At 37.1% G+C, this 26,342-nt stretch overlaps 3 protein-coding genes and 1 pseudogene across 3 annotated transcripts; all 4 read left to right on the top strand.

Annotated features, from left to right (window-relative positions):
- Positions 1-1,213: 1,213 nt before the first annotated feature.
- On the top strand, positions 1,214-2,068 carry LOC109061074 (gamma-crystallin M2-like). Its single transcript, XM_042763567.1, has 3 exons — positions 1,214-1,314; positions 1,419-1,661; positions 1,760-2,068. Exons 1-3 carry the CDS (start codon positions 1,303-1,305, stop codon positions 2,030-2,032), a joined length of 528 nt encoding a protein of 175 aa, XP_042619501.1. The 5' UTR covers positions 1,214-1,302; the 3' UTR covers positions 2,033-2,068.
- Positions 2,069-4,262: 2,194 nt separating this feature from the next.
- Positions 4,263-5,218, top strand: LOC109061072 (gamma-crystallin M2-like). The gene is made up of 3 exons (XM_019078212.2): positions 4,263-4,342; positions 4,447-4,689; positions 4,904-5,218. The coding sequence occupies exons 1-3, from the start codon at positions 4,331-4,333 to the stop codon at positions 5,174-5,176; spliced, it is 528 nt and encodes a 175-aa protein (XP_018933757.1). The 5' UTR covers positions 4,263-4,330; the 3' UTR covers positions 5,177-5,218.
- An 8,605-nt stretch (positions 5,219-13,823) lies between these two features.
- LOC109049527 (gamma-crystallin M2-like) lies at positions 13,824-14,687 on the top strand. Its single transcript, XM_019067207.2, has 3 exons — positions 13,824-13,912; positions 14,014-14,256; positions 14,373-14,687. Exons 1-3 carry the CDS (start codon positions 13,907-13,909, stop codon positions 14,643-14,645), a joined length of 522 nt encoding a protein of 173 aa, XP_018922752.1. The 5' UTR covers positions 13,824-13,906; the 3' UTR covers positions 14,646-14,687.
- A 3,563-nt stretch (positions 14,688-18,250) lies between these two features.
- LOC109049526 lies at positions 18,251-19,124 on the top strand (annotated as a pseudogene).
- Positions 19,125-26,342: the final 7,218 nt, after the last annotated feature.

Below are 26,342 nucleotides of genomic sequence, written 5' to 3'. Positions count from 1 at the left end.
AGCCGGTTCACCGGTTTTCCTTCCTTGCACAGGTACTAATTATTGCATAACGGGAACAAACCACAACACTTGCTGTTGGAGATGCTCTGAACTTGTTCTCTAACAATCACTATTTGGCCCTTGCCAAAGTCACTTTTTCCAGCTTTCAAACGCATGAGATTCAAGAACTGACTGCTCTCTTGCTGCTTCATATATCCCACCCCTTGACAGGTGCCATTCTAATGATATAGTGTTATTAATTTCAGCTGTCAGTGGCTTTAATATTGTGGCTGATCAGTGTATACTGAATATAATAATGCAAAATCGTAATGATAACATAGCAACCATCTGATACGGTTGACTGAATTAAATTAATTTTAAATAAAGAAAATATTTATTTACAAATCAATTTCTACAACATCTGTCAAAAATAATAGGCCTATTCTAATTTTATACAACAGTCTTTTTGTGGCAGTTGTGGCCTAATGGATAGAGCGTTGGACTTGTAACCTGAAGGTTGTGGGTTTGAGTCTTAATCCGGCAGGGATTGTAGGTGGGGGGAGTGAATGTACAGTTCTCTTCCACCCTCAATACCATGACTGAGATGAGACCCTTAAGCAAGGCACCCTGGGTGCTGCAGTAATATGGCTGCCCACTGCTCTGGGTGTGTGTGCACTTGGATGGGTTAAATGCAGAGCACAAATTCTGAGTATGGGTCACCATACTTGGCTACACGTCACATCACTTTCACTTTCAGTCCAGATTGGATAAGATGTGTTTCAAGAGATTTTTCTGCATTTTTATCACTCCATGTCTGTTCTGTACTCAACTTAGAGTACATGAGGACTGCAGAGTGAAAGCAGACAACAATTATGTAATTTGTGCCTTAAATGTTTTATTTCACCAGTGAAAAGTGTGCAAAAAATGAAGTGGAGGTGGAAAACCCTGCATAAACACACACTCTATAGTCTGTGCAAATCAGATAAAATTCTTACTGCAAAAAAAGTCATTAAAAAGTTAACACATTTTACATTCACATTTGAATCATCAACATTTGTACAAAAATGGTAGTACATTATACCCACAAAGGTAGGGTTAAAGGTATTCTGAAGAACAATTGAAAGGATAATTACAAAAGCATGTATGTTGGTCCTATGATGGTCTCCATGCCAACTTGCACAGTCAGGAATTGAGTAACAATAGAGGCCCTGTAGTCTTTAGTCTTGGTCTAGTATAAAAGCACAGGTGACAGCAGTCAGCCAACAAGCAGAATCAGCTTCAGCTTCTCCTTTGTGGAACTACTGAGAATCAGCCAGCGCAACCATGACGGGCAAGGTAAACTTAATTCCAAAAACAATTTTACATTCAATTTAATTCACATGACTTTAATTTCATAGATTTGAAAATAAAACATTAAAATAATAACTCTGACTTTTCAGGTCATCTTCTACGAGGACAGGAACTTCCAGGGTCGCTCTTATGAGTGTATGGGCGACTGTGGTGATTTCTCCTCCTACATGAGCCGCTGTCACTCTTGCAGAGTGGAGAGTGGATGCTGGATGATGTACGATCATCCCAACTACATGGGAAATCAGTATTTCTTTAAGAGGGGAGAATATGCTGATTACATGTCTATGTTTGGAATGAACAACTGCATCAGGTCCTGCCGTATGATCCCTATGGTGAGCTCAATTTCAACTTATAAGATAACATATAAATAGATTTTTCTTTAACTTTTTTTTTTAGCTGATAAACTAAAAGGACTTTTCTTTCACTACAGTACAGGGGATCCTACAGAATGAGGATCTACGAGAAGGAGAACTTCATGGGTCAGATGTATGAGATGATGGATGACTGTGACAACTGCATGGACCGTTACCGCATGCCTCACTGCCAGTCCTGCCATGTGATGGATGGCCACTGGCTCATGTATGAGCAGCCCCACTACAGAGGCAGGATGTGGTACTTCAGGCCTGGAGAGTACAGGAGCTTCAGCAATATGGGTGGCATGAGATTCATGAGCATGAGGCGTATCATGGACTCCTGGTACTAGAATTCTAGTGTTTCAATAAAATAATTTGTAACTGAACATTGTGTTTTGAATTAATTAATACCAACTATATTTGCCTGATTAATGAAACCAAAAATACACCAGAGCTAAACACACTCATCTATTAGACCTGTTTAAGATAATAGCCAACAACATTTTATAGTTAAATTCTTTAAATAATCTCAAACATTAAAATATCAGCTAGTTTTAAAATCACTATATCAGCTGTGCAACATTAAATCCACAGCCAATGACTATGAATGTCTTTTAAAAATCTTTCAAAAATCACCAGAGTATTGCAACCTTGATAAAGGGCATTTAAACCTCAGCGGAGAGCTGATACATTTTATTTATGAATAATTTTATTTATGAAGCATACCAAAAAATGTATTTATTAATGTGGTCAGTTGGCTTAATTGTTTATTTGCCTGATTTTCACATAATACCAGATTTCTAATTTTCTAATCAGACACACAGAAACATCTGTCATTCAAAAAAAAAAAAAAAAAATCCCAATAACCCCTCATTATAAAGAGAACAAAATACTGTTTGATTCAGAGTTTTTTTTTAAACAATGAACACAACTGTACTGAATTTTCACAGTACTGTCCACGTCAACATTGTAATAATTTATCTGAGTTAACCAGTTAACCGTAAGATAGTATGAGAGGGCTTTTGCTCCGAATTAGACAAATCAATCAACACAACTTTAATTCGATACAGGATATTTTTATCCAGCTTGCAAGCCATTACTTTATTTTTAAAAAGTAAATGTTTGCCTATGTCAGTGCACAAACTGATGAATGCATTCCTGATTTATGCAATACAACATACATTTAATCAATGTCAATAACCGGTAGGACCTGCACTCACTGCTTATGCTCTCTTTACTCTCTCCTTGCTATCAAATCACAGTTCAAATATATGAGTTATGTGAGCAAATTGTGCAACATATACACATTAAATACATAAGTCTGCCATTATTTACTCAAGTTTTTCCAAATCTTGCCTTTTTCTTTCTTCTGTGGTATACAAAAGGAGTTTTTGTGAGTCTCCTGGTTGCTTTTTTCCATACCACGAAAATGAATGGGAAATGGGGCTATCAACCTCTTAAAATATAAAATACTTTAATAAAAATCATGACGTATTCCATAGATTTCATATTCCAACTGCTATGAATCTTCAACAAAACTTCCAAATTTCACACGTGAAAACCAATTAAGTGTGTGGTCTCCAAATAAAACGATTATATTTTGACCTATTTTGTTGAAATTTCTCTTTACATGATGTCAAACATATTCCAACCACAATCTTGTCAGATTAAAGTTTTTAGAAGAAAAAAAACAAAAACACTTTCTATTCTTAGCTTGACAGATCCAAAATAGAAATAATAATAATAATAATATATATATATATTTTATTTAGTTGATTTGTCTCAATAGGAGTAAACTACGTTTTTATTTTTTCTCTCTTTGAGACAAGCCATCATCTACTCAAAATTATTTCAAATCATTTCATATTGGCAATTCAAAAAAGGCTAAACAAGACACTACACTGTAATTTGTAAATGAAATAAAGACTATTGTTTTACAAGCAAATACTATTGAATTTTTTTCTACTTAAAAATTTTAATTCAACGTTACTTGCTGTTTCTTTGTAATGCTTTTGTAAAATTTACTTGCAGTTTGAGTGAAAATTGTTTTTACACCAGTTTTCTTTTTCAGTGTAACAGCTAATTCTCTGCTGTGTAAAACAATCTAAAAATGTTCAGTTTTGTTTGTGAGGGGAGTTGCAGTAAACACTTTTTAAATGTGGTACAAAACATTTAAGACTTTAACAAAATCATTTAATGACTGAGTGTGCTCACTTTAAAAATATCTAATATTGTGCTACAAAAAGAAAGGAAGGGATTGACTCAACTGACTGCAAAAATATAGATCCAATTCAGCAAAAAATATTTGACTACGTGAAATATTATTCTACTATATTATACTAAACTATACTATATTTTGGCATATAAGAAGGAAATATTAGCTTAGTAGGTGTGTTTCAATTCTTTCATTTTATAATAAAATAAGAAATGCTGGAATCATGAAAAATAAGTTTTAACATCTACATAATAAGCTTTAGTTATAATGGTTTCTATTTGAACTTGCACAGTCAGGAATGGGCTAACAATAGACAGGGTGTAGTCTATAGCCTTAGGCTAGTATAAAAGCACAGGTGACAGCAGTCAGCCAACAAGCAGAATCAGCTTCAGCTTCTCATTTGTGGAACTACTGAGAATCAGCCAGCGCAACCATGATGGGAAAGGTAGTTTCAATCCAACAACAAATTTTACATTACATTTAATTCACTTGACTTTAATTTCATAGATATAACTTTAAAACATTAAAATAATAACTTTGACTTTTCAGGTCATCTTCTACGAGGACAGGAACTTCCAGGGTCGCTCTTATGAGTGTATGAGCGACTGTGGTGACTTCTCCTCCTACATGAGCCGCTGTCACTCTTGCAGAGTGGAGAGTGGCTGCTTCATGATGTACGATCGTCCCAACTACATGGGAAATCAGTATTTCTTTAGGAGGGGAGACTATTCTGATTACATGTCTATGTTTGGAATGAGTGAATGCATCAGGTCCTGCCGTATGATCCCTATGGTGAGTTTTAAGCATTTAGATGAGTTTTGATTAATTCAATACACTTGGGACAACTGTCTTGAAGGAATGTTCAATTTACAGTTAATTTTTAGATTATTCAAAAACATGGTGTTTGTTTAAAATTATTTCTAACCTGGTCATGGATTTATGTCTACATTTGAACTCAAGTTGGGGCAACAAAAAATGAAATTAATGGACATCTCTTCCACTACAGTACAAGGGATCATACAGAATGAGGATCTACGAGAAGGAGAACTTCATGGGCCAGATGTACGAGATGACCGATGACTGTGACAGTATCATGGACCGTTACCGCATGCCTCACTGCCAGTCCTGCCATGTGATGGATGGCCACTGGCTCATGTATGAGCAGCCCCACTACAGAGGCAGGATGTGGTACTTCAGGCCTGGAGAGTACAGGAGCTTCAGCAATATGGGAGGCATGAGATTCATGAGCATGAGGCGTATCATGGACTCCTGGTACTAGAATTCTAGTGTTTCAATAAAATAATTTCTCTACAAAAACAAACATTGTTTTGTGAAAATGAATATTCCACAAAAACACAAACAAAATTCATAATAAAACACTTTTTCACAATGCACAGCATGCAAATCTCAAAATGTATTTCAAATTTGGAGAAGGGAAGAATAAAAACAAAGAAACAAACAACACCAACAAATAATACTTTCTCTACAAAAGCAAACATTTTGTTGTGAAAATCAGTATTCCACAAAAAGAAAAAGAAAAAACAAAAAAAAAAATTAAAATAATAAAACACTTTTCATAACAATTATTAACTCTTTCCCTGCCACTGACAGAATTTTCTGTTATTTATAAGCAGTGTTGGGTAAGTTACTCAAAAAAAGTAATTGATGACAAATTATTGATTACTGCTTGAAAATTGTAATTTGATTAAATTACTGATTATTGCATGTAATACTAATTACTTTACTTTCAAGTTACTTTGAAAAAATATTAAACCTGAAAAAAAAAAAAACTTCTCCAAGTGAAAATTGTAGTTCTTTAAGTAATTTAATATTGACTGAAAAATATTACAAAGGTATGAAAACAGCAACTTGACTCAAAGATTTAATCCATTTCTAAAACTTAACATTCTTAGTATAAACCTGCCTAACAATGAAAAATGTTTTATATACAACATTGCTTGCTGAATTTATGGTATATGTGTATGCTGGCTTAACTGTGTTTAACTGTGTGAGCATTAAAGACAGAAAAAAACTCAATAAATTGAAATGGTTCTGATAACATTTGAAAACAGTATTGATGAACATACAGTGCATTTTTGAATGCTAAAAATGAATCTTGCTTTTTAGTTTACAAAGGTGATGTGGGCGTTTACAGGCTCACATGTCTCACGTGCAGTGTTGGGCAAGCTACTTGGAAAATGTAGTAAGCTAAGCTAACAGTTACTCTTCATTAAATGAAGCTTCACTACACTAAAGCTACAGCCCTGTGAAATGTAGCAAGCTAAGCTACAACAACACGGCAAAAGTAGTTTACTACATCTAAGCTATTTAAAAAAAATAAATCATTTTTATATTGAACCAACATCATACCAAGTCAATGCTCTCTCAGTGATCAATACAACTGTCAGTCAAGCAGATAGACAGCCATAATAGTTCAGTTAGTTATTGTTTATTCAACAGCTATTCCAAATCAATTTGGCAACAAAAATCAGTCTTAACCATCTTCAAGAATCAAGAAATAAAAGACTTGCACTCTAATAAACTATTTATTTACTAACTGCTTGTTTTCTTAAAAAAAATAAAATAAATAACACTTGCTTCTCTAATCTTTTTGTATTCTATATTTGTTTTCTTTTTATTTATTATACAATTAACAAAAGCAAAAAAAGGCCTCTAAATTAATAAAAAAAAAAAAAAAAAAAAAAAAAACCTTGCTACATGTACTGCGTTAAGCTAACTGATACTTTTTATAGCACTTGTATATCATTGCTCTTTTGTTGATTTTGATTTCTTCCATTGTGCTTATTTGTAAGTTGCTTTGGATAAAAGTGTCTGCTAAATGACTAAATGTAAATGGTAACCCTTCACAATAAGGTTCATTAGTTAACATTAGTTAACTAGTGTAGGTAACACGAACTATGAATGAACAATACTTTCAACATTTACTAATGCATTATTAAAATCAAGCTGTGTTTGTTGTCATTAATTAATGCACTTTGAACTAACATGAACTACAAATGAACGACTGTATTTTCATTAACAAAGATGAATAAATACTGTAATAAATGTATTGTTCATTGTACGTTCATGTTAGTTACATTAGCTAACATTAATGAAATCTTACTGTACTGTATAGTGTTACCATACAGATGTATAGGCCTACAAATAACTTAGGCTACGTTTATTTGCATCGTTGCATGTGTCATTCATTATATTATTAACGTTTCACCAAAATCAAGTTTAAGTACTAAGTTTTTGAATGTTTCGAATGTTCTCCCCCCGTCATTAACGCCACATTCGAAGGCAGTCACACGGGCATCATGAACTTGCAGGTTGTACAGTTTTCTGTCGCTATGTGGGCGCTCATTTTTTTTCTGTTATTTGGCCAAAGTATCATATTATAAAAGATTCAGCGCTTCTCGCAAGCTATCTGACTGTGACTTCACAACAAATGCTAAGACACTCTTCTCCGCTCCTCAAATACAAAAAACATTAGCCTTTATAAATATAGTGTTTCTTGAGTAAAGAGAACGCTGTACTTATTGAACGCTGTACTTATTCAATCAACAGTTATTTTATTTACCTTCATACTGCAAACAAAGATCCTCGAAACTGCGCGCCGCACTTCATTCACGAGAGAGGCGGGAGGAATAATGAGGTTTGACTGACAGTTTGAGGAGCCAATGACGTTAGGATTATTGATGTTTGAGTTTGGGGGAATAATGAGGTCCAGGATCAGTGATCCTTAGCAGTTATATTTCCGATTTGAGCATGAGTTTCAGAAATGCTTTGGATAATGTAACGTCAGCTTTTGTTGACGCTACTTGATCAGAAAAAGAGCTTAGCTACTGAAAAGCTATTTGATTAAGAAAGCAGCGACGCTACCACCACGCTACTAAGAAATGTAGTTAAACTACTAGCGTCACTACTTGTAGCGACGCTACTGCCCATCACTGCTCACGTGGATGATTACCTTATGAATAGCATGCGCTGTGCGTGGGCATGATCACATTACAGATAATGATCTCAGACAGGAAAGACTGGATCTCACATTGGTTTCATATGGATTACTTTATCACAGAATATTTGTTTTAGATAAGACTTACTTCATTTAAAATTAGACACTTAAAGCTTTCCTTAGATATGTTTCTCATATCTGTGTGTGAAGTATTCACTGAGTTTGGGTTCATTTTACTGATGCGTTTCAGAAAGAAGTTTGCAGAGACTAAGGCTATGTTCACACTGCAGGCTGAAATGACCCAATTCCGATTTTTTTGCCTCTATGCGACCTGTATCTGATCTTTTCATGACAGTCTGAACGACACAGATCCGATCTTTTCAAATGTGACCCAGGCCACTTGGGTATGTGGTCCTGAATCCGATACGTATCCGATCTTTTGAAATGCGACCTCCGTCTGAACGGCCAGGCCACATGTATCCGACCCGTACGTCATTGATACGCTACAAACGTCATAATTCTGCGTTGAAGTAGGCGGGAACGAGAAGATAGAAGCCACTCACATCAGTATCCTACCACTCCTGGCTGCGACTCCGCACCCACACGTTTCTCTGTACCGACGTTGCTAACACTGCTCCACAAAACGCCATCTCCTCCTTCTTTTTAATTTTCTTTTTAAAACGAGAAGATTGTAATTGTGCTGGCTCCGTTGGGAAAATAACTTTAATATTGCAAAAAGAGCTCCGCTGTTGCCTACACTGTTGTTGACATCCATGTTTAAAACGTTAGCTACTTCCGCAAACAACGAGTGACGTCGTTGGCCGTTGAGTACTCTTCTGCTCATGCGGGTCACTTCTGGGTCATTTCACGTTCACACAGGAGATCACAAAAGGTCGCATTTAATTGAAAACGTGAACGGCCTTGCAAAAAAATCGATTTTTTTCAAAAAATCGGAATTGAGCATTAAGCCCTGCAGTGTGAACGTAGCCTAAGACAGCTGAAAGAGCACCCTGTTTATTTTCTTTATTTTACAAAAACACAATCTTTTGTTAATAATGTGAGTGTACACAAATAAGAGTAGACCCTTTAGAGATTCAAATTATGTATTACACTTATATGTACGATCAAAAATGGTGGAACATTTTAAGTTCTTTTTGCTGTTATCAGGAAAAATGCAAGTGATCGCGTCGGTGCCTTCATCAACCCCAGGGGGTTAACTGACGCTGCCGTGCAAAACGTGATTTTAACCCTCTGGGGTCTAAGGGGTTTTGGAGGCCTGGAGAAGTTTTGACATACCCTGACATAAATTTTTTTTTCTTAACACTACATTTGTAACATAAGTTACATAATTATACTGCCTTTAGTAACTGTAATCAAATTACACAAATTTAATATGTAATGTGTTACATTACTGCATTACCAGAAAAAAGTAATTAGATTACAGTAACCATTAAAGTACAATTATACCCAACTCTGTTTATAAGACAACACTTTCCCTCCATTGATGGAATTTTCCGACTTTCTGTGTTTTCACAGTTACATTGTAGGGAGCGTTATTACACATCTTCTGAAAAATACTGAATCTCCTGTTCAAAACACAGGTGAACAAGCAGAAGCAAGTGATAGCATATAATAGCATATATAAGCAGAAAACGTGATTTTATCATCTTTTTATTAAAAATTTTTTTTTACATTGAAGTGTTGAAAAAAGAAATAAAAGAAGCTAGAATGAAACTTATAAAGTTTTAAAGTTTTGCTTATAAGCAGAGACTCTGTTCTTTCTTTTGAAATATATTTATATATTCATAGATCAAAATATTCTGGTGGCCATGAACGTTTTGTGAAAATGATCATAAATGCTGTTGGTGGCTGGCACCTTTTTTTTTTTTTTTTTTTTTAAATGCTGTTGGGTAAAGAGTTAAACAACTAAAGGCCTCAAAAAGGCAGTATGACGTACTTCACACTTCAGGAGTTTCAGGTTCATGACAATGATTGAACATGTAATTTACGAGAAAAGGGCTATCAGGGATCCTTTTCTTTAAAGACCTGAATACATCTGAGTTAGTATGCCTATCATTATGAGAACATTCCATAGGCATAATGGTTTTACACTGAGCTAATGAGGACGTTTAGTTCTCATCATGTAAATGTAGTTAAACCAAACAGACACAGAAACAGAAACAGACACACACAATCTTTTAATATGATTCTATATTACCAGTCCTATTATGTAGTACAAAACCACTGACCTGTAGGCTATCAAAATATTGATAGCCTGTACAGACTAATAAAAACAGAGTTTCATGACTCTGTGTAGGTCTTCAAATATTCTTATGTGGGCTGGAATTATTTGTGACGCTGCATAACATGTTTAGCTGCTGTAACATGATTAAAAACTGCAAATAAAAATGCTTCTCACAGTTAGATTAAAGGGTACCTATTATGCCCCCTTTTTACAAGATGTAATATTGGTCTTGGGTGTCCCCAGAATGTGTCTGTTTCAGCTCAAAATACCTCACAAATCATTTATTATAATATGCTGAAAATGTCATTTTTGGGGCGTGCCTATAAAAAAATAGCTTTTTTTGGTGTGTATCACTTTAAATGCAAATGAGCTGCACATGCCTGCCCCATCTTCAGAAGAGGGTGTAGCATATATCCAAAACCACTAGAAGGCAAGCCTACAACCTTTAGACAATAAAGCATACCGGCTAATGCTAACACTTCCGCTTTGCCAGTACATGGGAAAGGAGACCAGAGGCCGTTTTTTTAATGGATGTTAATAGAGGAGAGTCTTCACTATGCTGAATAAACAGCATTTTAGAGGAAACAGCTTATAATTTAATGAATCGACAGCCTGTAAGGAGGATGCTGAGGTTGATTTTGAATCCATTAGCAGAAGTTTATTTAGGGAAGTTTCAGCAGACAGAAACGTGAGGACGGGCAAAGGGTCAAAACCAGAGTAACAGTCCAATCCGTCAACATACACAGGGTTAATCCAAAAGACAAGGGTGAGCAGGCAGGCAGAAGGTCCAAACACAAATATATAGAGCCGATCAGGCAGTCAAAACAGAGGGGATAATCCAGGTAATCAGTAGTCAATAAACTGGCAGAATTATACATAGTACAGGCAAGCAAGATAACTAGAGAAACGCTTGGTAAGGCACGTTAACTGGCAATATTTCGCAAAGGGTGTGTGCACAATCTCTGGCTATAAAGCCACCAAACAGGAAATGAGTAGTGAGGAAGCAGAGGGAGTGGAACACAGTCAGTACTCAGGTGAGGGCTCCTTCTGCTGGTTTGGTATTGACTGAGAGTGTTCAGATGAGTAGTGAGGAAGCAGAGGGAGTGGAACACACCAGAGAGACTCTGGACAGAGCTTAGAAATGCATTCCTTTGGTATCCGTAAACGCCAATTGATGAGTAAAGGACAGGACATCTCTGAATGGATGATCTTTGATACATTTATGTACAATCCCTAGAGTAAGACAATTCACAGCGCCATTTGCCGGTAGCAACGATGAGATGTTCAGCACCACACAGTTTGAACCATGACACATACAGCTTTAACAAAAGAGACATCTCTGAATGGATATTTGATACATTTATGTACAATTAGAGTGTTCACAGCCCATTTGCAACGATGGATGAGCACCACACAGACACATACATACAGCTTTAACAAAAAGACACACGCACACAAAATACGGTTGAAACATTAGCTAAGCACTATAACAACATGACATTATGTGAGGGATATCGTCGCATCATATTCAAATATTACTTCTCGTACCAGTGCTCATATGGCAAATATAAGAGGATGTGTTCAGAACCAGAGAATGTATGCTGCATTTAGTGTTTTTAATGTCTTGTCTTTACAGATAACATACACAGTTTTTCAAGACAATCACCTTTTACACTGTTCTTTACAAATGTGTGGTTATACAGTATATAAACAAGGTTAAAAGATGACAGACATTTGGTCTCTAAGACAACAATAGCTTTAGCCGCATTTGTTGTGGAACTGGCTGACAGGCACATCAACTGATTTCCCATGTAGTTAGGATGATTGTACATCATGATGATCGTAAGTAAGTGTACAGTGTGACACTTACTTCTTCTGGAGGTGAAGCTGGATTATGAACAGTTGGTACAGATCAATCCTTGATTAACAACTTTTTAGCAAAGCCTGCCTTGTATTGCCCTCATTCACAAAGCAGTTTGTAGTGAAATGATTTGCACAGACATAAAAATTTTGGTACATTTTGAGGTGCATTACCTTCAAAAATAAAAGTAATCCACTGCATCCTCTGTGGTTCAGATTTTGGGAGAAAATGAAGACTCTTAAGTCAGGCATTGCAGTTGCTCAAAATAGGCTGCAAAAGCCTTGACCATTGCTCAGAATCTGCAATGACAAGGACGATGTGTTGAATACTGAAACTTAATATTTAAATAACACCTTTGCTGTCCATGAAGATTTTCATGCAAAAACATGGGAATTTCAATTGCATCCACTTCGGCTATAATTAAGGCAGAAATTGTGTGGTCTGCCATGAATGACGTTGGTTTTATATACTACGGAAAGCACAAAGTGTTCAACCTGACAGTCATCTCTTTACTTCTCTTCTGCTTACAACTGGAAGATCTCGCCGGCTGGTGGCAGGCTAGTGTAGTTCATCTCGAACAAGCCTATTGTTACCGTTACATCTGCTCGAGTGCAACAAAAATGGAGGACAGCATACAACCGGAAACTACGGTAATGCAGGACTGTCAGTCAGCGACCGTGGGCAGGGCCTAAACATTGTGATGTCACAGTGCTAAGAGAATCAAAATGGCATGCCTAATTAGACTGGTTTGGTTTAATGGGGATTAAAAAATAGGGAGTGGGAGGATTTTTATAATTCTAGGATAGTTGTGTTCACACACTGCCAACACACATTTATGTCCAAACACGCAAAAATGGATTTTGCGTAATAGGTGCCCTTTAAAAGAGAAAACCCTCATGTGATAGCAATTACAACTGATAAATGAACAGTGAACAGAACTTTTCCTAGAAGGTTTCTTGCCATCACAGTCACTATGGCATTGTGAACTTTTTAGCTATACTTACAATGACCCAAATCCGTACATAAATGAAATGATGTTAGGTTACTAACAGTAATTTAAATTTGTACAAATGTAAGTGATCTTGTTTATGTGAAATATGTTAAGCTGGCTTTAACACAATTTAATGCACAGCATGTAATTCTCAAAATTTATTTACAATTTGGAGAAGGGAAAAATAAAAACAAACAAACAAACAACAACAACAAATACTGCTTGTATTCTGTGTTATTGATAAGAACCAATAAGAACATTTGCTTGTGTTTAAGCTAATTCTTTAGGCTATACACAATTTCATACAAATTATCCAAACGCATGGATACTCATTGGACTTTCATTAAAAGAGAGCAATAGCTAAAAGCAAAAGAAATGGCAGACAACAGTTGCTGAATTGTTCAGTAACATCAGAACTTAACAAAGGGACACTGTATATGTCTTTACCAAATACTGTAAATATACATTTGCAGAACAAACTATGTGGCAAGCTTCCCCACAATGGCAAATGCATTAATTATGTATTGTTTGCAATATTGATTACAGTAGAAGTACTGTATTTTATAAAACTACATATGAAGTCAGTGAACTAAAGGTCTAGCTTAGCTAAATTTGTATCTCTGAACATAACACAGTGAGAAATACCTAGCTGTGAGAAATAATACCTTTGGTTATTTGTACTTGAATTTACATCCCTAATACAGAGTACTAGAAACGTTTAAACTTCCGAAGTGTTAGGGTCCTAATAAATGTGAGTGCTAAGAACTACATAACAAGGTTCAGCTATAATGGCCTTTATGCCAACCTGCACAGTCAGGAATTGTCTAACAATAGAGGCCCTGTAGTCTTTAGTCTTGGTCTAGTATAAAAGCACAGGTGACAGCAGTCAGCCAACAAGCAGAATCAGCTTCAGCTTCTCCTTTGTGGAAATACCGAAGATCAGCCAGCGCAACCATGAAGGTAAACCTTATTCCTGACCCATTTCCACAAAGTTTAACTTCAAAATATTTGTTTGGTTTATTTCACTTTACATCATCAAAATATTAACTTTGAATTTTCAGGTCACTTTCTTTGAGGACAGGAACTTCCAGGGTCGCTCTTATGAGTGCGTGGGTGATTGTGCTGACATGCACTCATACATGAGCCGCTGTCACTCTTGCAGAGTGGAGAGTGGATGCTGGATGATGTACGATCATCCCAACTACATGGGAAATCAGTATTTCTTTAGGAGGGGAGAATATGCTGATTACATGTCTATGTTTGGAATGAGCAACTGCATCAGGTCTTGCCGTATGATCCCTATGGTGAGTTCAATCTAAGCTTTTTTTTTATTATTATTACATATAAACATAAATAGATTTATCTTTAAAAATGTTTTAGCTGATAAAGTTAAACTAAAAGGACTTATCTTCCACTACAGTACAGGGGCTCCTACAGAATGAGGATCTACGAGAAGGAGAACTTCATGGGTCAGATGTATGAGATGATGGATGACTGTGACAACTGCATGGACCGTTACCGCATGCCTCACTGCCAGTCCTGCCATGTGATGGATGGCCACTGGCTCATGTATGAGCAGCCCCACTACAGAGGCAGGATGTGGTACTTCAGGCCTGGAGAGTACAGGAGCTTCAGCAATATGGGTGGCATGAGATTCATGAGCATGAGGCGTATCATGGACTCCTGGTACTAGAATTCTAGAGTTTCAATAAAATATTTTCTCTAAAAAAGAAAACATTGTGTTGTGAAAATGAGTATTCTACAAAAACATACATAAAATAAAATAATTTATGTCCTGAAGGCTAATACACTTTTTATGGTTACTTTTTCATAATAATTGTTATTTAGTCTTTTCCCCGTCATTGACAGAATTTTCTGTCATTTATAAGACAACATCTTCACTCCATTGACAGCATTTTCTGACTTTGTGTTTTCACAGTTACATAGTAGGGGGCGCTATTACACATCTAGTGAAAGAGTACAGAATCTCCTGATCAAAACACAGGCGAAGAAGCAGAAACAAGGATAGTGTATATAAGCAGATGCATTTTTGTAAAATAACGTGATCATCAAACATTAAACAGCATGCAAATTGAAACTGCCTATAAAGTTACCAAAGGTTTTAATAAAATAATTTCTCTACAGAACTCAACATTGTGTTCTGTAAATAATTAATGCCACTGCAACTATGATAGCCCACAAAACAAACAAACAAACAAACAAACAAACAAACAAACAAAAAACAAATCAGTGAAAAATAAAGAGTCGATGCTACCCCTCTAATCCACTAAAAAAGTGCACCTAGTAGAAGACACTGGAGAGTAGAAGAGTCAACCTATTTTCTTAAATTAAAGTTCATACTGTATGCTGAAGCATAAAAACAGACTCCAACCAGTTTTAAATATGCCTCTGTAACAGGCACACTGCCATCTTTGCAAATATACTAAAATCTTTCATAACTTTGGTTCACTCTGTGTAACTTTTTTAGAACAAAGTCATTTGTTAGCCATGAAATTTGTGTTAGAACATGCTACATTCAATTTTCTAAATTTAAATTAGAACTTAGAACTTGAACCTGGATAAGGGCTTGAACTGCAAGCTTTCACATTACCTATCACATCAACAAGTCACACACTGGTGACAGTCCAACAGATACCTTGAGCTAATCCAATTCTAAAATGATTAGTGCCATTATATTTGTATTATTATTTTTCATAAGAATACAATGACAGACTATCTCTATCATGTGTGGAGAGAGTTGTTGCAGAGCAGCATCAGGAATTAGTTATGAACCACATTACTAAGCCAATTATCAAAGGTTAATGCCATGTGGGCACTAGTTGTTTATTAGAGGCACGAAATGCAGTGCCTCATTAAAAACGTATTTGAAATTAAAATAACAGCTGATAAATGTAAATATTTTGTTTTACTCAGTTTACCCAATAATGTGCTTTTTTTCATACATGGTAGCCCAGATGAGTTGCAATCACTGTGGCCGACAACATTAAGAGTGTTCTCATTACTAAAATGACCAATGAGAATGGAAACGTTAAAGGATACCACATTTGGCCTCCATACAAAATGCAGCCAAAAAAGGTTTGAGAGAGGCTAAATGAAAGTTGCTTCCTTCCACATACATCCAGTCATTCTCAAAGTAATTAATCTTGCTAATTAGCTTTCAGCTTCAGTGTAGAGAGTCATTAAACCTGCTAGTGTTTACACTAAACAAAATTAAAACAAAACAGAACAAATAAGACTGAACAATGGGGCTAAATATAAATTTTCCTCTCTTTAAACTTAGGTGAGACTAAACTAAGGTGTTCATTTAGACTCTCTATTGTAAAAATTCTTACATTTTTCAGTCTGTAACTCTGTATATCAGGGTTTCTGCAGGTTTTATGAAGGTAAAATTAAGAATTTTTAAAAACTATTTTAAGACCAAGTAAATACATTTTAAGGAATAAATAAAAGGGAACACAGTATGTCTATATGTTCTCTTAATGTTAATGCCTAGGAAGCACACAATGAGTTGTATTAGCAACACTTCAAAGTTTGAAAATACAACTTCCAACCAATCTCCATTTCTTTCTAGTTTACAAAAAAAAAAAAAAGTATTCAGAATTTTGAAATAACTTTTATAATAATATTTTATAATGTTTTATTAGCTTGATAAAGACTGATTTACATATCTGTAATGAGGGGAACATAAATGGCATCTTTAAGAATTTCTGTTTTCACCACCAATCCCAAAAACTGGTACCAGGTATGTGTCATTTAGCGTTACAGTCTGGCTACTCACTAGGTTTGGTCTCTTACTCGATCCCAAAATCAATGACAGAGCTAAGGATACAGGTTCAAAATCACAAAGAATGATTCCTTAAGGCATGCTCATAAAACCAAAAACAAACCAAATCCATATAACCAAAAGTTCTCAATCTAAAACAACAACCACATGATAAAAATACAAAAGTAGGCTGTTTCCAAAAGCTTAAGCAGCTGCCTTGTTGCCAAGCTGCCTTATTATATTATGACTTGACAGGTTGATTTCAGACAGGATTCTAAGGCAGCATAACAGCTTTTATGCAACAAAATAAAGAGCACTTTGGTGATAAATAAGTGAATATTGAAGTTCTACAATACTAATTTCTTGCTAGAATTAACATCAAACGTTTATCACAACAAAATTGGTCACAAACATTTATGCAAAAACTGACCACCAACCTCAACATTCAGACACAAGTTTACTCTCTTACTCAAAGCTAGGAACTGCATGGTCAAGTTAGTTTGATATATAGGAAGCAAAGGATACATATTGAGTTCAGCGTTAGTTCAGTCAGGCCACGGAGGCATAGGCTGCGACCAGCTGATGCTGTCAGCTGTCAAATCGCTCCAATCACTACCATTCTCCTATTAGACACGGGACATATACTGTATACGTGGCACCACTGCTCGGTAAGCATGCTCAAACGGCTCGCAACCCTCCCTCCCTCCCAATTATAAGCATGAGCATATTACCGTGCACCTTCTGGTTGTCGTCTTCTTTGTTTCAAATCACTAAGGCTTTCAAGTCCCAGTTGGCATGGACCTCACTGCTGAGAGACACTCATCCTCATCACCAAGCTACAGGATAGACGTCCCACTGCCACATCTACACGATTACCACTGTTCGCTTTTAAAGACATCATTAAGTGTCTTAATTGTCATGTATTTCCAAGCTGATGGTTCCGGGGGCTTAATTTTTAAGCTCTTGTATGTTCAATTAATTTGGGACCAAGAACCCCCATAAGGAACCATACCGCCAAAGATAAATTGTGTTCAATAAACTCAAGTAACTTGCCAAGTGGTCCTGTCTGAACTTATGCTGTTATCAAAAATCAATCAGATGAAGGTATCTCAGCAGACAGAATGTGACACAGTCGTTGGAATTCACAATCATCAGTATTTCAATAACAGTTTACATTTACATTATATAATGTTCATGTTTAAATGATCCATTAACAATGGTGGGAGCATTTTACAGTTACCATTGATAAAATATTGTTCAATGTTATTTCATGATATCTAAAGCATGACCTAATGTTAACAAATATAGCATTATTGTAAAGTATTATCAGCATTTCTGATTTATCCAATTCTCATTATTTTTTACCAATATACTTGTATTGTTCTAATAAATTTGAGTACTAAGATCAACATACCAAGCTTTAGCTAGAATGGCCTCTGTTCCAACTTGCACAGTCAGGAATTGAGTAACAATAGAGGCCCTGTAGTCTTTAGTCTTGGTCTAGTATAAAAGCACAGGTGACAGCAGTCAGCCAACAAGCAGAATCAGCTTCAGCTTTTACCTTGTGGAACTACTGAGAATCAGCCAGAACAACCATGAAGGTAAACCTCATTCCAGCACCCATTTCCACAAAGTTTAACTTCAAAATATCTGATTTGGTATCTCTCACTTTAAGTCACTAAAATATTAAATTTGATTTTCAGGTCACTTTCTTTGAGGACAGGAACTTCCAGGGTCGCTCTTATGAGTGTATGGGCGACTGTGGTGACTTCTCCTCCTACATGAGCCGCTGTCACTCTTGCAGAGTGGAGAGTGGATGCTGGATGATGTACGATCATCCCAACTACATGGGAAATCAGTATTTCTTTAGGAGGGGAGAATATGCTGATTACATGTCTATGTTTGGAATGAGCAACTGCATCAGGTCTTGCCGTATGATTCCTATGGTGAGCTCAAATTCAGCTTATTTAACATAAAAATAAATAGGTTTATCTTCAACTTTTTCTTTTTATTTATTTATTTTTGTTTTTATTTTGCTGATAAACTAAAATAACTTTTCTTCCATTACAGTACAGGGGATCCTACAGAATGAGGATCTACGAGAAGGAGAACTTCATGGGTCAGATGTATGAGATGATGGATGACTGTGACAACTGCATGGACCGTTACCGAATGCCTCACTGCCAGTCCTGCCATGTGATGGACGGCCACTGGCTCATGTATGAGCAGCCCACTACAGAGGCAGGATGTGGTACTTCAGGCCTGGAGAGTACAGGAGCTTCAGCAATATGGGTGGAATGAGATTCATGAGCATGAGGCGTATCATGGACTCCTGGTACTAGTTTTCTAGTGTTTCTATTAATAAAACTCTTTCTCCAAAACACTAAATAATTGTGTCTTTAAAATCATTAATGTGAACCAACTTCTCATGAGATAAACAGTTTCAAAACAAATTAAGAAATGTAAAACAATGAGCATTTACTGTATTAAGTTTGCAATACATCCTGTGGTAATGTTAAAATTTGCCTTTCAAAGGACAAGTTACAAATAAACAATGAAACCTAGTTCTTTTAGACCAGAGCACATCATAATGGTGGAACTGAAATTCCATGTGGTCTGGAATACAGAGCTGTGTGTATACCTCAACAGGTAAAGCTAATACCATGTTTCCTGAAGTAACTGAAGTAGAATGTTTTGGGAACCAAAAGGCCAAAGAATGATCTGTGGAAAACCACACTTTCCATGTGTTGTCAAAAAGCTAATTTTAAGAAAGTGGTGGTGATCTGTCAAATAGGATCTAAAACACAAATGTCAACAAGATTGTCAAGTGTATCTAAAAAAATGACATCTACAGTACAGTGTCAAATTTAGCTCTAAAATTTTGTAAAAGTAACAGACGTATACAACTTATGATTTCTGATTGTGTTGCCACAATTATAGATGGGAGTGAACAAAATAAATAAATAAACAACAAAACAAAACAAAACAAAATAAAATAAAATAAATGGTGCAACAGTTTTTGTGGGGGAAAAAAAAGGAAAATGACCATAGATGCTGAGAATGGAATATTTGCTCATACAATACCATACAAGGCACATGAATACTGATTCCTAGAATCGGACTGCACAGTCATAACAATTCCCACATAAATGGAATGTAACATCTAATCACATATTACATAACCTTTTCTTTTTACAAACACAAAAGTGCCCCACAGTTTTCAAATCATTCTGGACCATTGTTATAACACACAATATCAATCAGTCAAACAAGAAATTGTAGATTGCCTTTTGTAGTCGTGTTTCACTTGGAAAGGGAAATCAGAAAGAAGACACCTCTATATACTGATCAGACACAACATTAAAACTACTGACAGGTAAAGTGAATAACATTGATTATACAATGGCACCTGTCAAAGGGTGGCATATTTTAGGCAGAAAGTGTAAAGTCAGTTCTTGAATTTCACGTGTTGGAAGCAGGAAAAATGGGCAAGCAAAAAGTTCTGACTGAAGATCTTAGTAAAAAGGGCCAAATAGTGGTGGCTAGACGACTAGGTCAGAGCACCTGCAAAATACCTGCCAATTATGCATTAATTAGTACCTACGAAACGTGGTGAAAGAAAGGGCAACAGGTAAACTGGCATCCGGGGTCATGGGCATCCAAGGATAAGTAATGCATGTAAAGAGTGAAGACTAGCCCATCAGGTCTGACCACACAAAAGAGCTACTGTAGCTCAAACTCCTGAAAAACTTAATGCTGGCCGGCCATGATAGAAAGGTATCACACAGTGCATCAGAGTTAGTTGCCAATGGGACTGCATAGCAGCAGATGGTCAGAGTGCCCAGATGAACCCTGTCCACTGCCAAAGGCACCTACAACGGACACATGAACATGACAACTAGCATGGAGCAATGGAAGAAGGTTGCCTGGTCTTATGAATCACGTTTTCTTTTACATTAGGCATGTGTGTGTTGTTTACCTGGGGAAGAAAGGGCAGCAGGATGTATGTGGGACGAAGGTAGGCCAACGGAGGCAGTGTTATGCTCTGGACAATGATCTGCTGGGAAACCTTGGGAGGTAGGCTGTGGCGAGGGGGGCGTGGTTTGGCCGAGTCTGTAACGGGAGAGAGAGAGAGGGAGCAGAGCGAGGCGTAAGTGGGTCAAGTGCAAATAACGAACACCTGTGTTTGATTTCAGTAATTGGCGTGGAGAAACCGGATATAAACCGGAGCACGGCAGAGAGAGAGAGAGACGGGCTGGGACCTCGTGTTGGTGCTGGGGAGTGACAACGACCAGAAGTCTGAGTTATTTGGATATTGTTGTGCAACGGGCACACTGTTGGCGCTTGATGCGCAGGATTGTTTATTTATTTATTTGAAGAAATAAAAACGAGCGTACCAGCCACAAGCCGACCCCTGTCTTCTTCCTTCCTGAGAATAACTGTGTCAAACCGCATCACACTGGCATTCATGTGGATGTTACTTTGACCATGGTTTGATTGATGAGATTTGAATTATTTCTTTTTTATAAAAGACATAAAAACAAGATTTGTTTTCGTGACAGAAGCTCCGCAGTGCAACAGAATGACAGCGACAGAACAATAAACACACAATAAAAGAATAAAAAAATACAAAAAATACAAATAAGTAGGTAAGGAATGACAATATACAAATTGACAATTGTATGGCAGATATATTACAATGAGCAGTTATGTATGTACAGGTATATTATGTGCAAAAAAAAAAAAAATTTAAGTGTACACTAAGTATGTGTGTTAGATAAATAAGTGTATGTGTCTGTAAATATAAATAGTGTAATGTGTTCCACAGTTAGTATCAAGTGTTCATTGCATTCATGTGGATGTTACTTTGACACATACCACCTACCTTATGATTGTTGCAAACAAGGTACACCCCTTCATGGGAATGGTGTTTCCTGATGGCAGTGGCTTCTTTCACCAGGATAATGCACCCTGCTACACTGCAAAATTGTTCAGGAATGATTTGAGGAACATGACAAATAGTTCACCATGTTGCCTTGGCCTCCAAATCCCACATATCTTAATCCAACTGAGCATTAATGGCAGGGGTGTCACATACTTGACTTGATCTATGGGATGTGCTGCAACAAATCCAATCCATTGAAGCCCTACCTTGTAACTTGCAGGACTTAAAGGAGATAATGGGAATGTCTTGGGGTCAGATACCACAAGAGATATTCAGAAGTCTTGTGGAGTCCATGCCTTGATGCATCAGAACGGATTTGGCAGCATGAGGGGGACCTACACGATATTAAGATTAAAATGTCTTTCTTTGGTCTGTGCTCTGGAAGTGATCTTTTAATTCTGCTAAACTTTAATTACTAAAACTAAAACAGAAACTAAACTATTTAATAATTAAGCAGGAATGTGTTCAAAAAAAAAAAAAAGAAAAAAAATTAACAAAATAAATGAAACTAATAAAAATCAAACTGAATTCTATAGCAAATATGAAAACGATATTAAAATAAAAATGAAAAACTATAATAACCTTGTAGAGCTGCATTATTAACCTTTAAAGAGTGCATTCTTGATTCAAACACCCATGCAATCATATTCAAAAATGTTTGAGTTCGATATTAATTTGAATATTTAAATGTAATAGAAACAGTACCTATACAACAAACAGTGTACTTCTACTTTTTAAAGTAATTTTTAAAATCTGTAATTTTACTTTTACTTAAGTATATTTTGTTTTAAAGTATTGTACTTCGCTACATTTTAAAACACATTAATTACTGAGTAAAAAAAAAAAAAAAAAAAATTAGCTCCCTGGAAACTACGTCAGTAAATAATGGGCAGGAGGGCAAACTGGTGCTAAAATCACAAGAAAGATGCAGACGGACAAAACAGGCAGTTTAGTGGTGCAGACCCCGCTGAAAACGAAACCTCGTCATATTCTGAAGTTGTATTCGAAGGAAGAATGTAAGTGTTTCGGCCATATTTATGCTCTATTATGCAGTGTAAGCTGTGCTTGCCTAGGGAGACCAAACTAGCAGCTTATAAAAATCTCGACAAGACATCAACCCTTCGCAAGCATGTAGAGGTAAGCTAATAACTGCATCGTTGCATTGGTGGGTTAAAATGAAGCTTTGACATTTTAGCAAGAGGTTTTGCACAAAGTAGCCAAAAGACAGTGGTGCGGTATGCGATATATATCGTCTGCGATAATATCATAATTGTTTTAATGATGTTTGCGCGCGCATTTATAGTGCGTTCTTTCACTGTGATTCAGTCTGCTAAAATGCATTTTGAATGATCCCAAAATTGAAGATATATAGGGCCAGAAAATTTACATATTTATATCATTTCATATAGTAAATCAAAAATCACACAAAGAATGCCGTCTTTTCCTCCAAAATCATCATGATTACACTATATTACAACAGGTCAGTAAACAAGTTAATTAAGATACTTGCATTTTAGGACACCATATTGCCTGTTTTTGCTCTATTTCTACAACAAAAAATAATTCCAAACACAGCCCACCAAAGCAAAGTATTGCAACGTCTCTGAGCAACATGACAGTGTTTTGCCTGAATGAATCAACCGTTTAAATGATTCGGTTCAATCGCAATGACTCGCTTATTAACAGTGACTTGCAATCGCAATGACTCACTCACAATCGCAATGACACATACTGGCCAGATTTTTTTTTTTTATAATAAATTTCTTATAATTTCAAATGAGTATTTCAACTTTTTATGTCTTGTATATCAAAACATTATTCATACATTTGTTAACTGCAGGTTAAATGCATTCTTGTCCTGCACTAAACAGTGTGTAAATACATCTAAATGCCACTTCCATGAAGCTTCTGCATTTCCTCTGCACTGAAAATATGAGTTTGTTGATACTGATTTGCCTGGTAACAGCCCAAATGTCTTATTATTCTAAATAACTGATTCCTTTAATTAAAAACAACTATTTTGAGATTAATAGGCCTATCCCAGGGGTGTCAAACTCAGTTCCTGGAGGGCTGTAGCCCTGCAGAGTTTAGTTCTAACCCCTGCTCCAGCACACATATCATGCAGTTTTCAAATAAGCCTAAATGATTAGATTAGCTGGATCAGATGTGTTTAATTAGGGTTATATCTAAACTGTGCAGGACTGTGGCCCTCCAGGAACTGAGTTTGACACCCTAGGTCCCATTTTGGCTCCCTCCCACTGTTAAAATGTAACTAAGTAATTTTTACTCTGAGTAAATTTTAAATGAGCTACTTTTTACTTTTACTTGAGGAGATTTTTAGACTGGTTACTTTACTTGTACTTAAGTAAAATTTCATTAATGTAATGGTACTTTTACTTGAGTAGAATATTTTTGTACTCTTTCCACCTCTGAAAATGACAGTTTTTATTATTTTTATGGTACTTTTGATTGATTAGTATATTTTATCAAATTAAACCTGTGATCACTGACCCAGAGAGAGAGTCTTCACAGTGTCACACGTTTTTTTTTTTTTTTTTCAAATGGTTCCTGCCTTGCCTTGGTCTTCTTTGGTCTTGGTTCCTGCCTTGTCATCTGTTCCTTGACCCTGTCATATGATCCTGCCATGTGGTCCTTTTGTTCATTTGTCTTGTTCTCATTGGTTTATTTGTTGTTTATGTAATCCACTGTTTGGTAAGTTTTGTCCATGTTCATGTTCTTATTTTGCCTAGCCAAATCAAGTCTTGTTTGTTGTTTATCTGCTCACTTTTGGATTTATAAAAACTGCACTTGGGTTCTTTCAACTTGCCATCAGTGGACATTTATTACACAGTGTTTTCAACATCATTATGCCAGTAGGTGGTGAAAAGTGACTCTTTATGAGTGAGTCAATTCATTCATTTAACCAGTTCATTTAAATATACTGATTCATTCAGGAACAAATCTAATAATTACTGAAACATTTGTTTAGCCAGTTCATTCAAAAAGGAATTTGCTGTAATTGTATCGAATGGTCCACTGAAGGCGAGTTGAAGTGAGAATCCAAGTTCAGTTTATTTACATAAAGACAAAACATAATCCAAAAGATCCAAAACTTGACTTGAAAAGACTTGACTTGGCATGAACAGACTCACCGACAGCACGGTTACAACATCAAAGCTAAACAAAGAACAAAGGCAACATGAGGGCTATTTATATCAAACAATGATGGTCACATGACAAGAACCAACCAATAAGAACAAGACATGACTAAGACAACCAATGAGAACATGACACATGAACCAAGGAACCAAAGCATAACACACAGACAAGGGAATCAAATGACAGAACATGACTGTGGCCAAACTTCAAAATAAAGGATATGAAAACAATGACCAAGAAACAAAACCCAAACCCCACGTTACATGCCCCCCACCCACCCAAGGGTGGCTCCAGACGCCCCCAAACATAACTCAAAGTCCAGGAGGGTGGTAGAGCAGAGGTGGAACAGGGGTAGGGATAGAGAGCCAGGCCTGTGAAGGGGAATAGGACCTGAATCATGACTTGGACTGTGGAATGATGGCAGACAGTGAAACACTGGAGGACCTGGGGCAATAGAGCAGTGGCAGACATTGAAGCACTGGAGGATCTGGGCCATGGAGCAGTGGCAGACTCTAAACAGTGGAGGGCCTGGGCCATGGAGCAATGGAAGACTGTGGAACAGTGGAGGGCCTGGGCCATGGAGCAGTGGACCAGGAGACCACCAGGTCAGCGTGAGCAGAGCAGGAATCCAAGGTGAAGCAGAGACATGGATAGACCACTCGACTGTGACAGAGCAGGCAGAGAGTTCTTGATTGGCCTCAAAAGCTGTGACAAGGCAGACAGTGAGTTTATGAATAGCCTCCATGGCCGTGACAGGACAGACAGTTAGTTCATGAACGGTCTCCATGGCTGAAACAGGACAGAGAGTGAGTTTATGAGTGGGCACCACCACCTTGGGAGGTTCTGCAGTGGAAGGCGCCACCTCTAGAGGTTCTACAGCGGACGCCCCCACCTCTGGAAGAATTGGAGCTGATCCATGGAAATGAGAGGCCTCTGGGGCAGACTCATGGACAGGAGAGGCCTCTGGGACAGACTCGTGGACTTGGGTAACAGAACAGTAAGTAGCCCAAACACACAGGATGGCTACTGCCATAACGGGAAGCACTGAGGATAAGGGAACGTTCTCTGTGATAGCCAGTGCTGAGGCGCTGGGGATGCCAGGTGCTCTCACTGACAACAGAGGTGGGCCCATCACACTGGCAATCAGTCCTTTCTGTCCTGACCCAAGATCCGCATCTGCAGGATGACCAGGCCCTAGAGCAGCAGACATGTCGTTAGCAGGCCCTGGAGTAGTTGGCTTTGGCTTGGCAGGCATGATGTGAACTGGCCATGGAGTAGCAGGCATGATGTGAGCAGGCCCTGGAGTAGCTGGCTTTGGCTTGGCATGCAAGACGTGAGCAGGCTCTGGAGTAGCTGACTTTGGCTTGGCAGGCATGACGTGAGCTGGTCCTGGAGTAGCAGGCATGACGTGAGCAGGCCCTGGAGTAGCTGGCTTTGGCTTGGCATGCAAGACGTGAGGAGGCTCTGGAGTAGCAGCCATGACATGAGCAGTCCCTGGAGTG

The sequence above is a fragment of the Cyprinus carpio genome, chromosome A9 (genome assembly GCF_018340385.1).
Source record: "Cyprinus carpio isolate SPL01 chromosome A9, ASM1834038v1, whole genome shotgun sequence".
NCBI classification, from domain to species: domain Eukaryota; kingdom Metazoa; phylum Chordata; class Actinopteri; order Cypriniformes; family Cyprinidae; genus Cyprinus; species Cyprinus carpio.
This window is presented reverse-complemented; position numbering and strand designations above follow the sequence as displayed.

Bases quoted from the DNA above. Each gene is read 5' to 3' on its own strand.
- LOC109061072 (XM_019078212.2), top strand. The intron at 4,690-4,903 runs GTGAGTTTTAAG...CTTCCACTACAG, and splicing joins CCTGCCGTATGATCCCTATG to TACAAGGGATCATACAGAAT.
- LOC109049527 (XM_019067207.2), top strand. The intron at 14,257-14,372 runs GTGAGTTCAATC...CTTCCACTACAG, and splicing joins CTTGCCGTATGATCCCTATG to TACAGGGGCTCCTACAGAAT.
- LOC109061074 (XM_042763567.1), top strand. The intron at 1,662-1,759 runs GTGAGCTCAATT...CTTTCACTACAG, and splicing joins CCTGCCGTATGATCCCTATG to TACAGGGGATCCTACAGAAT.